This window comes from Labrus bergylta, chromosome 7, assembly GCF_963930695.1.
Source record: "Labrus bergylta chromosome 7, fLabBer1.1, whole genome shotgun sequence".
NCBI classification, from domain to species: Eukaryota; Metazoa; Chordata; class Actinopteri; order Labriformes; family Labridae; genus Labrus; species Labrus bergylta.
Genome location: NC_089201.1, coordinates 9139209 through 9148221, shown reverse-complemented (window position 1 = coordinate 9148221; position 9013 = coordinate 9139209). Strand labels below are relative to the sequence as shown.

Below are 9013 nucleotides of genomic sequence, written 5' to 3'. Positions count from 1 at the left end.
TGGCCATTGGTTACATCTGTGTTTTTCTCTGCAATGACAAATTAAAACATTTACTCTGAACATAGTGTGTTGTGGAAGTCATATGGCTGTTTGCTCAGGCTGTTTGGAGCCCCAGGGATGTGCTAAAAACAGTGTGTCAGTGAGTGAAAACAGACGACAGACTAACATTGCCCCTTGTGATAAGGGAAATGAAATTCCTGCTCAGTTTTATCTAGTTGGAAAATAGCTCTAATGAAGGTATGCCTGATAGCATGGGGATGGTAACACCTCTAACAGGTGGGGATGACATGCTATTTCCTTCAGTTCAGGAGAAAGACCCTGTTGAGAATTATACATTGTAAGTGATCTTAGTATTCTTCAGACCTCTTAAAAATTAATTATTTTTCCCTCTAAGACATTTTAAATGAAGTCAGTGGACAACACTCTCTTCATTCTCAATTTGATCAACATTTTTAGAGGTTACTTGAAAGTGTTGGCCTACTTTTCTGTAACACTGGCAAATACCCAGAACTTTGTCCAAGCTGACAAAAACAACATATAAATAAGATAACCTTTCTGCTCTCATTACAAACCACACTGTTCTTACGCCTAGCCATGGCACCCTGCTCCTTCCCCTTCTCTCTCGCTCTCTCTCTCTCTCTCTCTCTCTCTCTCTCTCTCTCTCTCTCTCTGTCATTGTGTAGAAGAAGGGGGAAAGTCATTAGGGAACAAATGGGGAGGAGAGAGCAGCCAGTGGTTGCTATCACCATGAAAGTCAGGGCATAGCTTAGAGACACTGAGAGATAGTAAGATGGTTGCACTGGGGAGTATCTGCCCAGAGAAAACAATGCGTTGAAGTTGGATAAACAGAAGTCTTATTGTGGGAGATGTTGGGAGTAATGGACATCAGATGGAATACATCAAAATGTAAGTGTTTATTTTAAATTGTCATTATAATCTCCTTTACATATACTATGATTCCTTTAGCATTGGCCAATGACATTGCTTATTTTCTATTGTTACAATTAATCAGCATGACTTTTATTACATGTAAGGGTATAATTCAGTATCATAATTAATGACACAGCTTTATATGCTGATGCAGTGCATTGTCACAAACTTGTTTTGTTTTTCACATATTATCAGGATCAATATCTCCACAGGGGCAGAGGAGGAGCATTAATGGGATGCCAACAGATTCACTTGAGGATGCCCACAGTCTGTCTCAGGGCAACCCTTGCCTGGCTCTAAATTGAGGAAGAGCATCAGATGTGTCAGAAAAAGTGACTAAAATGGGTAACGCCATGCGAGGCCTCATCGCCTTCATCCCCTCAGAGCGCTGTCAACGCTTCATAGTAGGGGACCTGAAGGAAATGCCTCTGGATCGGACTCTGGACCTGAGCAGCCGACAGCTGCGTTGGCTGCCTCTAACCGCTTGTGTCTTCGATGAGCTGGTGAAGCTCTACCTGAGTGACAACAACCTCAGCAGCTTACCTGCTGAGCTGCAGGGCCTGAAGAAGCTGCAGCTCCTGGCCCTGGATTTTAACCATTTTGAAGAGCTCCCTGCAGCTGTTTGCAAATTGACCCAGCTCAGCATCCTTTACCTGGGTAACAACAGGCTTTACTCCCTCCCCCGAGAGCTGGGAGAGCTCAAGGATCTGAATACTCTGTGGCTGGAGATGAATTGCTTCACTGCTTTTCCCAACGTGGTCTGTGACCTACCTAATCTCAAGACCCTGCACCTTGGTTACAACCAGATCCAGAGTTTACCCAAGGAGCTGGGGATGCTGGAAGAGCTGCGGAGTATCTGGCTCGCTGGTAATCAGCTGACAGAGTTCCCTCAAGTGTTGCTGGACATGCACTTCCTCGCTGTCATAGATGTGGATCGAAACAGAATCCACCGCTTCCCAGGCCTGTGTCACATGCAAGGGTTGAAACTTGTCATCTATGACCATAACCCTTGCGTCAACGCTCCTGCAGTGGGCGAGGGAGTCAGGAGAGTTGGGCGCTGGGCGGACTGTTCAGATGACGAGCAGGAAGATGACGGGTCTAAAGCAGCAAGTGACACAACAGCAGAGGTCACAGAAGTTCACCCAGAGGAGGAGGAAAACATCTAGGGTGAAGGAACAGAGTGACCTTCAGCTGTGGAGAGACCAGGCAGCACTGGACTGTATTCAAGTGGGACACTTAAAGTGGAGAGGTGTTTTTATCACAACAGGCTGGTGGTGGTTGGTCCATGTGGGGCAAAGTCAGGGAGTCAAGCATTAATACATAAAGTTGTCCAGAATGAGGTCGTATGAAACCTGAAAAGAAATTTTTTTTTACTTTATTTGGTTACCTAAACTTTATAATTGTTAATCTCTTGTTTGAATTTTTTTTTTAAAAACCTCTTTGTACACCTTGCAATGATCGTTTTATTTCTTGAATTTTTACCAATGGGAAATTTTTGGTTTTGAAGCTTTATCCTCATTGTACAACACAAATATATTCAATGTTTCTTATTTACAGAGAGAATGGTTTGCTGATAAATGGTGTAAACCAAAACCATGAAGTTATTGCCTCATAAAGAAAAGTTACAGATTAGAGTCTATTAAGTACAATTTAACCAGAAGACAAAGTTCACAGTTACGCTCAGGAACATTTCAATTAGCTTCAGAGACTGGCAGGTTTAATGCCACTCCAAAGGAGGACAGAGTTTGTTTGTTGTTCCAGTAAGGTGAGATTGCAAGAATACAGCAGAGCCTTAAAAAAATGAGACAAAGAAAACAAAGAGCCCGACAGATACCTACATTGTTACAGTCAAATAGTTTTACTTTCATTTCAGCACAAATCTCACTTAAGTACTATTTCACAATAATGGGTAAAATAAGCAATTTGAAGTTATTTCAAACTTGTGTTTGTTTTTGGAAAGCATCTCGCGACACCCTCCCAGTGTCTCGCGACCCCCACTTTGGGAACCATTGAAGGGATGTGCTTTTTAGAAAAATGTCTTCCATTAATGTTGCTTTCTTTTAGTTGGATGATTTTGCAAAACTTGAGATGTTCTTCAGAAGATAAACCTTATGGCACAGAGTTTATCTGCAAAGCCCGGAGAAAGACAGAACACATTATTTATAACCGAGCTGTGAAAGGAACATGCAACTTTGTAATTACTTGTTATTAATTGTTGGATCACTGTTATTGTATGAGGGTTGGGCACTTTGTGTGAAGGGCACGTAAATAACATACAAACAATCAATCAATCAAAACTTTATAGAATTTTAGGATATCTTCGGGAGCTGTCTGTCTTCGCAATCTTCTTTTTCTATGTGATCAATACATCTGGTGGTTTCTCCTGACTGTAAAACATTATGATCATTTCTGTGCAATTGACTATGAAGTTCATTATTGCTGAGGCTCTTTTAACTGTCATCTAACAATGTGTCCATTACCTGGTTTCAAACGATCCAAACAGAACACAATTGTTAAGTAATGGAAAAGTAAATGTTACAATCAACAAAGGCTTGAGATATTAGGATCTAAACTCAAAATAAAAGGGATACATTACTCATTCTCATACCCTCATTCTAGCAGAGATTATATCTGTACCTGCTTTAGGCTAAATACAGAGGGCTTTTTAATACCTCTGATTGATGGTCTAAGTCCATTAGTGCACTTCTTGTTCAGACCAATGCATAATTCATCTGATAGATCGAGGATGTGGTTTTCTGCTAATGGGCCTTAATATAATTTCCACAAAGTTCAGATTTCAAACACATCATAAATGCAGCTTTCCACTTCCTGAGCGTATCAGGGAAATGTAGGATTAAATGTCAACACTTGTGTCATTTAGGGTATTTTAAGTCCTTTTCACCAAAGCGTAGGAAAGAGATTAAAACATTCTGCGCACCAGCCATTTTAGTGGAAAATGTGATTATTTCAAATAGCATGAACACACTGAACTACTGTATTTCCAGATTTAATCAGCATCCTGTTCCAAAAGACAACCACTTTATTGTATAATTAAGGGACACTTTTTTTCTCTCATATCATTCAAATACAGTTTACTGTGTCAATCAACTTTTTGATTCTATTATACTGCCCCCTAGCTAACTTTGACCATAACATTCAAACTTCTATCTCACATCATGAGCAGTAAACTACAGTATGAGACCAACTGGGGATCACTTTGTGTCATTTAAAATAAGGGTCTTTTGAAGTTATGTTCATTAACACATTTTTTATTGATCATTTATGTGTTCTTTCTGAAAGTCGTGGCATTGATCTCTGTTTTGTAAACTCATTTTTCTTCCTTATACCACATATATAAGACTTTGTATTTTTCCCACTCTATATTTGATCCTTTTTTGTTTTCTGTCATTAACTTTTGATTTCAAACTTCACTCTTGTTGTTTGAGAAGCTGTCTGCATCAAACTGCACTATAAATGCAGACACTTTATTTACCCTGTTCCTATCCGTGTGTGTGTGTGTGTGAGATATCATTCTGGATTGATTGTCATTCATCTTCAGTCATTTCTGACTAGATTTCACCAAAACCACCCCAGTTTTAGGACAATCATTTTTTTTAAAGAATTTACAAAAATGTGTGTAAGAGTAGCAATGACCATAGTGTTTTATTTTATTATGATACATTTCCAGAAACTGTTATTTATGTTGATTGTTTATTTTTATTATTTATAACTGTAAGAACATTTCTAAAACAGGTCGGATGGACATGCATCACATTGGATAACTTTTTGATTTTACCCACAGCTAATATTGTTTGACTCATGGTTAAAATGTTATGAATCAAGTATTTAAGACAGATTAAGAAAAGAACAAGCACATTTTTGCATTTTGAAAATGTTCTGTAAATGTTTGACTGTCATACTTTGAATAAACAGTTTAGATAAAACTCCATGATTTATTCCTTAAACGCCTCATATATACAGTATGAGGCTATGGTTCATACCACAAGGGTTTCAAGACATTTTTTCATTTATATTGATACCTACCTAATATATTATATATATTTCATAAGGAGAAATAAAGCAGTAGACAGAGACAGTAAAGAAAGCAATGTGCATAGCTGTACGTTTATTTATTTGTTACATGTAAACACACACTAATGTAACTCAACAGGCTTTAACAAGGAGATTCTTCAGAACAATCCATGATCCCGATTTCGCAATATCTTTGGTACGATTTCCTACATCAAGACAACTTGCACACAACTCTCTTATAAACGTGTTTAAGCTCAAAGCTTCCCTGGAGTGGAGGTTAAATATGTAGAGACTGAAACATATTACAACAATGCTTCGCTTAATCAGCTCTAAAAGCCAACACCCAAACAGTAACTTAATGTATCCTTCATTTGTTCCTTATGTAAAAAAAAAAAAGAACATTCAATTGACAGGCATCATAACTAACAGAACTAATTTTAAATACCCAGTTAAAAGACATTGGAGCACAACACTAAAGTGCAGACGGCAAAGTGCACTGTAACAGATACTAATGAATACAAAGATCTGATGGCATAGAAGACAACCTTTAAAGTTCACAAATTATTTTTTAGCGTGCCACGGCGGTGATGTGATCTTTAACAACAAGACAGACTGTCTCTATGTGAAGGTTGAAAGCATGATAAAAGCATCAAACCTCATAATACCCTCAGGCAGCAGCCTTTGCGTATTTTCTTTCTAAGAAGTCGTTACCGACAAAGACTTTATTCAGGAACATCTCCTGAATCGAATTGCTCTCAGAAAAAGTGTCACGAGGATTATTCCTAAATCCTCCAAATCGCTCAAATTCACTTTTGGAAATCCAACATTAATTTAGCTCACAGCACGAGGCAGCTACATTCCAAAACAGAATTCATTCTGCTCAGTGTTTGACCGTGACTATTTCTTTAGGGAAGGAGTGCTGGGATGGGTGACTCATCTAGTGTTGGAGCTGGCCATGGTTTGAGAAAATGCTACCTTACTGACGTCATTGTAGTAATAGATGGACAGGTTCGCCTGACTCGAAGAGGGTGTGTTAAATCTGTAACACCTGCTGATGGTTATGCCGAAGTCCTTCAGGGGATACAGTGCGAAAGAAGTTAGAGCTGGAATGTGGAACCTCCTGCTATGGACTTCTGCAAAACTCAGATGGTACAAACATGTACAAGTGCTACAGTACAATAAGCAGAGAGAAAACGAGCAGAGGTTACAGAGACAGTTACAATGAGGTAAACTGTTTTCAGTACAAGACAATAAGCTGCGGTTTGTTAGCTAAAGCAAGACAAGTTCTAATATTTTCATGCGTATGTCGAAGCCAGAAAAAAACAATGGGTTCTGCTTTTTGTAAAAGCCTACGGGTACAGGTGAATGGTTCACTGGCTCATCCAGGGTCCAGGTCTCTGTCGGAGTTCTGTCTCCCCCTGGTGTGGCAGCTCACATCGTTCCAACCCGCCTTGGCTGTCCTGTTCCTCGGGCTCCTCAGAGTCATGAGACTCTTCATCCTTGGAATCTGGCTCATCAGCCCTGGAGGCATCTTGGACCAAAGAGGGTTCCTCTGATGGCAGGTCATCTGCTGTGACATTTCCCTGGAATTCAGAGACCGCAGTCACGGTTTCTATGGACATAGAAGCATCAGGGTCTTTCTGGGAGTTTTCCTTTTCCATGCGCTTACGGGCCTCCTCTCTCTTCTGCTGGGTGCGAGTGCTGTCTCCCATCATAACCCTGACTCTCACTTGGTCTGGAGGCAAGAGCCCACCCCATATGAACTGCAGGTAGCTGAACAGCACGATGACACTGAGGAAGGCAAAGTTGGTGGCCACACCAATCACTGCAGAAGTCAGGGGGAAGTTGTACAGAACATATCTAATACCAGTGAAGTAAGCATGGATACGGAGCTGGGATGAGTAAATTTGCACACGTTTTGACTGGATCTCAATGACTGCGCCAACTGTGGGTTCATAAGAATTCATCTTGTAATCTGCGAATAGCTCAACATCTATGAGCTGCTTCTGCTCAGTCATGCCAGTGAGAAGAAAAGGAGAGAAGAGTAAAGTACCGAGGGTCTGCAGGAGGCTGGAGCGGTAATGCAGCATAGTAGACCGGCCCACTGATGAGACAATCTTCCCACCTTTGGTATAAGCAGACATCTTGACCATAAACATACCCAGCTGCTCATTCACCGGAGACTCTGGCATTTGTAGCTCTAAAGATATGCGATAGGGCTGACCGTAAGCCATCACCTGGTCCCTTTGATTCTTCATGAAGGAGATGTTGGCCTTTGGGAAAGAGCAAAGTCCTGACTCTGAGGCATCACAATCGGAGTTGTAGTAGAAGTGCACAGGGGTGGAAAAGCTCACAGTGGGCATGTAGGAGTAATAGAAGCTCCCGTAGAGAAAGATAGACACCCACAGGAGAAGAAGCAGCACACAAAACAGGATCGCAGCCTGGAACAAAGTCCGCCGGGCCTTGAGGAGAGTGACAGCTGCCACATCTTGCACCCAGTGTAGAACCGGACCCATCACAGCCCCCATCGTTTCTGATCCGGAGCACACCGACCTGTTTCTGGTCCTGCTTGGAGAACTTGTTCCTTCTCGGAGACCTGCTGACTGCTGCCTCTCTCGTGGGTGCTCTTTAGGTTCATACATGAGTGGGTGGCACCACTACGAAGCCGTGTAATTGTTTATCTTCGCCCTCCCATGTCAAGCCTGTTTAACTAACTCACTACTCTCACTCAGAAAGGTCTTGGAGGTTGTCAGGCTTTGTCAACTGCGAGCTCGTTTTAGGAAACATCCTGGGTAAACTAGTCGACAGATTAAACGACCATTGACTTCTTAAAGTGGGATATTTAGGTGTTTCCTTGTCACCTCCTCCGAGGGTGTGTAAGCTTGTTAGCTATCATCTCGCTACATACAAAACATGACCTAATGAACCGGAAGTTCAACCCGCACATGCTGCATTCAAGTCCTCCTTGAGTTGGAAAGTTATTCCTCCGTGATAGGTTAATTTTATACTTCTAAATTCTGTTCAGAAATGTCATATTTTAAATGTTTACATCACTGGTCATCAGATTTAGGCTCATACTTGCAGTTTTAAAGTACGGTTTTCATTTTTTAAGACTTTAAATCGGTAAAGACATTCATTCAGATGGAATGATTTCACCCAGAAAGGGGCGGGGCCGGCATCGTTTGGGCAAAGTACCCGGATGGGTTGCTCTCATGAATTGTGTTTCATTTGCTCAGATTGTATGTAGTTCACTCTTTTGGACCAAGGAGCCAACAAGGCAACTCGAATTCCAAAACGAGTTAATGTCTTATGACTTGAAGAGTTTAAGGTCCGGCTTGAAGGAGCCTTCGAGTGGATTTTCTCAGTTGATACTACTTTTTCCAATTATTCTAAAAGCACGTAAACTCAGGGACAACAACACTCTACAAAGAACATCAGTGGAAAAGTGCTGATTATTATTTCAATATCTTAGGACAGAACATTTTATAGAGAGAATTTAGTCATTATTATCTTTTTTTTGTTGTAACTTAAGTTTTTATTACCTTTTAACAGTTTTTAAAACAATGCAGCACATCTTATACCAAAAAAAAAAAAAAAAAAGGTATAGAGCACTTAGGCAGAGCATGCGAGTCACCTCCCAGCATGAGATAACAAAATAACAAAATAATGCCACAGACATAAGAGAGGTACAACCACCAACATGAATCCATTCTATGACCTTATTTTAACATGTTGCCAAAACAGATCCCATATCTCTGTCATCTTACCACCAACATTCATTTTTCCCAAAATGTTTTCATATGAAGAGATCTTAACCATCTCGTCAGTCCATTCCTTCACAGTGGGGCGCCTGGGGTCCTTCCAATTTCGCAGTATAATTCTCGCGGCTGTGATAAATCCAACCTTTAAAATGCTACATTTGGGATTCGTAACATTAGGCACAAAGCCTTAGGTGCACTGGGAGAGTGACACCAATCCAATCCCCCAGTATCTCCAAAATATTACACCAAAATGGATGCACCATAGCACATTCCCAGATCATATGTAAATA

General features: G+C 40.7%; 2 protein-coding genes across 3 annotated transcripts; one reads left to right on the top strand and one right to left on the bottom strand.

Annotated features, from left to right (window-relative positions):
- The first annotated feature begins 736 nt into the window (after window positions 1-736).
- Window positions 737-4779, top strand: lrrc10 (leucine rich repeat containing 10). Of its 2 annotated transcripts, none has more exons than XM_065956692.1 (2): window positions 737-906; window positions 1143-4779. In XM_065956692.1, the coding sequence occupies exon 2, from the start codon at window positions 1272-1274 to the stop codon at window positions 2094-2096; it is 825 nt and encodes a 274-aa protein (XP_065812764.1). In that variant the 5' UTR covers window positions 737-906; window positions 1143-1271; the 3' UTR covers window positions 2097-4779. The 2 variants fall into 2 exon arrangements, with proteins under 2 accessions (XP_065812764.1, XP_065812763.1); XM_065956691.1 differs by having other exon boundaries at window positions 1126-4779.
- A 257-nt stretch (window positions 4780-5036) lies between these two features.
- On the bottom strand, window positions 5037-7871 carry LOC109990715 (seipin-like). Its single transcript, XM_020642903.3, has one exon. The coding sequence runs from the start codon at window positions 7602-7604 to the stop codon at window positions 6333-6335; it is 1272 nt and encodes a 423-aa protein (XP_020498559.2). The 5' UTR covers window positions 7605-7871; the 3' UTR covers window positions 5037-6332.
- Window positions 7872-9013: the final 1142 nt, after the last annotated feature.